Raw genomic sequence first — 3,051 nt, forward strand, 5'->3', positions numbered from 1 at the left:
AATAATCCAGTGGCAATTGGCCGAGGGAGATGCGAGGCCATTTGAGAAGGTCCAAGAAGTAGTATTGTTTAAGGCATTTGTAGAGCGTGGCCTAACCATCCCATCTTGTGATTTTTTGCATGGTTTGCTTTTTATTGGGGTGTTCAATTACACCATCTGACCCCCAATTCCATCCTTCATCTTGCGATCTTCGTGCAACTGTGCGAAGCTTTCCTTGGAATCTATCCCCATTTCGATCTGTTCAAATGACTATTCACTCTGAATCCCTATCCCAATAATGCCGCCATAGCCAGAGTCGGAGGGGCAGATCTACAGCTGCGACCAGAGATAGCTGATGCTGATATCCAGTATGAGCCCCAGAAATTAGGAAATTGGAGGACCGAGTGGTTTTATGTAGGGAATCACGCTCCTTCCCTTCCCGAACGGGTAGCAAGACCTCCCAAGGTGACCAGCGAGTGGTTTGCTCAAGGACGGAATAAAGAGCAAGAAAATGAGTTGTTGCAACAGATCTCTCTGCTGAAGAAATCAAATGTCACTAGTGGATCTGTTGTATTATCTTGGATTGGCCGCCGAATCCAGCCTCTGCAGAAAAGATGCACCCTTGGATTCGAGTACTCTAGGGTAACAGATCTGTCCAGATTTTCTTTGGAGAAGATCAAATCGGAGAAAGCTATGGAGCTACTTCAAAGGATCTTGGCCGGAGTGAATAGCCTGCCATCCGTGCCCAAGATGTATCATATGATGAATCCTCCGGCTCAGGTAACAACATATCGAGTAGTTTTGAACCTCTGCATGTTGTAAATGCAGATCAACTTGGATGTATATCAGAGTCACCCGCCGATGCCTGGGATAGTACGCCCATGGCATATGACGCCTAGTGGCCAGCTGCCGTAGAAGGATCGGCAACCTGATGAAGATCTGATAGAAGATTCGTCAGATTCTGAAGCTGATGGTCGCACTACCCTTGCAGACTTCATGAAGAACAAAGCAGGGGGTGCTGGATCGAGCGGCACAAGCTCTGTGGTGCCCGCGGGTTGTCCCAAAGGTCCGAGGACAACCCCCCGAAAGCGGAAAGACGCCGTTGATCCCAAGTAAGTAGTCGATTTGGTAACCAGCGAGTAGTATATTTGTACATCATGTTTGACGAACATTTGCTTCTGTCTTTGCTAGTGCTCCAAGTGGACCTCTAGCCCAGAAACAACGGGTAGAACCATCAAAGGCAATAGTTTCTATTTCTGCGACCACAGAAGGGGAAAGGGATACCCCCAGTGCTGAAGAAATTCTCACTGGTGAGACTATCTTGCCACCGCCTTCGTCCTTTGTTGGCCTTCCTATTGATCGGCTACTTTACATGGATGAACAAGTAGGCGGAGCTGCGGGAGCTTCGATAGAAGAATCTGACGACGAGCTGATAAAAGAGCTCACAGCGTCTCCTCCTCCCGTCATAGAGAACCTTGAAGAGGATCTAGAAGATGATCCTCAATTGACAGCTGAGAATATAAAGAAATTCCAGAAGAATGTTCGAGAATTTCATCGATTTTCTGTGGTAAGTGCACTTGTTAGTACTTTTCGTCTTTGATTGAGCAGATGTAATATATGTTGACTGGTATTTCCTTTGCAGCAATTGTCCAATCGGTCACACCTCAAGTCTCTTCGGATGAAGGATGCTACCGAAGACTTGAAGAAACTCCAAAAGGATGTTTAGACCTTGAAGAGGGAGAAAGCCGCACTAGAGCGCAAAGTGGAGTTGCTGAAAGATGTCGTGCAGAGGAATCGAGGTAATCATCTATGCCAATTAGGTTCTTCAGTGATCGAGTAGTACTGAGCTGACAGGTCTTCATCTGCTTGCAAATAGATGGGACTGATGTTCAGAAGCAGTCCTTGGAGGAGATCCAGAAAGAATTATCCCAAAGCTTGGAGCAGTGCAAAACTGTGACGTATGAAAGGGATCTTCTCAAGGATGAGCTAGCAGAGCTCAAATCTACTGCATAAGCTGTGGTAGCCATGGTGGATCCCGTTGAGGAAGGAACAACTTCAGACAAGGTTCTTGTGGATCGTCTGAGAGAGGCTCCTCAAAAGATCGCCAAGTACCTTACAGACACCTCCAAGGACTATATTGCTTATGTCCTAGGTCTTGTTAGGTCGTACTAGCCCCAGGCAAGGTTGGATCCTCTGGGTGAAGGCATGGCAGCAGCATGCTCTGAAGAAGACTTCGCCAAGTACACTGAGGAATCCAAACCTGTAGCTGGTAGGATTGTAGATATGTTAGAGCAAGAATCCGATGCTGGATCTTGAACTTTGTACACATTATTGTAAACAACGTTGTGTTTGCGAGTATACAAGTGCCTTTGTGTGATGTTCACAGTCTTAAGTGTTTGCTTATATCACAGGCTCTTTTTGAAGCTATTCGATTACCCCAAGTTTGTTGACCCATTAGGGAGAATTGGTATTCGAAGTAGCTGTTGAAATTCTCGACTACTAACGGAACTCTGGACCACTCGAGGTGAAGGCAGAGCTAGATTAGTAGGGAGGATCTTTAGAGGCGTAAGAGCCCATTACTATTCGATCAACCCGTGCCTTTGACCCTGTGGAACAGGGAAAGGTTAGTACTCGAGATAGTTTATGGAGCGAAGATTCCGGTCAGCGGTGGGACTCTGGGATTAATCGATCTAAGATTGTGCCTTTAACCCTGCGTGGCAAGGAAAGGTTGAGAACAGAGTTAAATCCAAAGGGAAGAACACCCTGGTAGGTGTGAGAGCCTATAACTACTCGATCAACCCGTGCCTTTGACCCAGCAGAACAGAGAAAGGTTGGTACTCGAAATAGTTTATGGAATGAAAATTCCAGCCAATGGTGGGACCCTAGGATTACTCGATCTAAGCTCGTTCCTTTAACCTTGCGCGGCAAGGAAAGGTTGAGAACAGAGTTAAATTTAGAGGGAAGAACACCCTAGTAGGCGTGAGAGCCTATAACTACTAAATCAACCCGTGCCTTTGACCCTGTAGAACAGAGAAAGGTTGGTACTTGAAATAGTTTGTCGGAGCGGTACAG

At 46.4% G+C, this 3,051-nt stretch overlaps 1 protein-coding gene across 2 annotated transcripts; it reads left to right on the forward strand.

Annotated features, from left to right (window-relative positions):
* Window positions 1-833: 833 nt before the first annotated feature.
* Window positions 834-2,619, forward strand: LOC120639141. 2 transcript variants are annotated; one of them, XM_039915169.1, is made up of 5 exons: window positions 834-1,091; window positions 1,171-1,289; window positions 1,368-1,546; window positions 1,622-1,778; window positions 1,856-2,615. In XM_039915169.1, the coding sequence occupies exons 1-4, from the start codon at window positions 976-978 to the stop codon at window positions 1,703-1,705; spliced, it is 498 nt and encodes a 165-aa protein (XP_039771103.1). In that variant the 5' UTR covers window positions 834-975; the 3' UTR covers window positions 1,706-1,778; window positions 1,856-2,615. The 2 variants fall into 2 exon arrangements, with proteins under 2 accessions (XP_039771103.1, XP_039771102.1); XM_039915168.1 differs by having other exon boundaries at window positions 1,171-1,546; window positions 1,856-2,619.
* Window positions 2,620-3,051: the final 432 nt, after the last annotated feature.

The sequence above is a fragment of the Panicum virgatum genome, chromosome 6K, assembly GCF_016808335.1.
Source record: "Panicum virgatum strain AP13 chromosome 6K, P.virgatum_v5, whole genome shotgun sequence".
In the NCBI taxonomy this organism is placed as follows: domain Eukaryota; kingdom Viridiplantae; phylum Streptophyta; class Magnoliopsida; order Poales; family Poaceae; genus Panicum; species Panicum virgatum.

Bases quoted from the DNA above. Each gene is read 5' to 3' on its own strand.
- LOC120639141 (XM_039915168.1), top strand. From the start codon at position 976: ATGAAGAACAAAGCAGGGGGTGCTGGATCGAGCGGCACAAGCTCTGTG. The intron at 1,092-1,170 runs GTAAGTAGTCGA...TGTCTTTGCTAG, and splicing joins AAAGACGCCGTTGATCCCAA to TGCTCCAAGTGGACCTCTAG. The intron at 1,547-1,621 runs GTAAGTGCACTT...TTTCCTTTGCAG, and splicing joins AATTTCATCGATTTTCTGTG to CAATTGTCCAATCGGTCACA.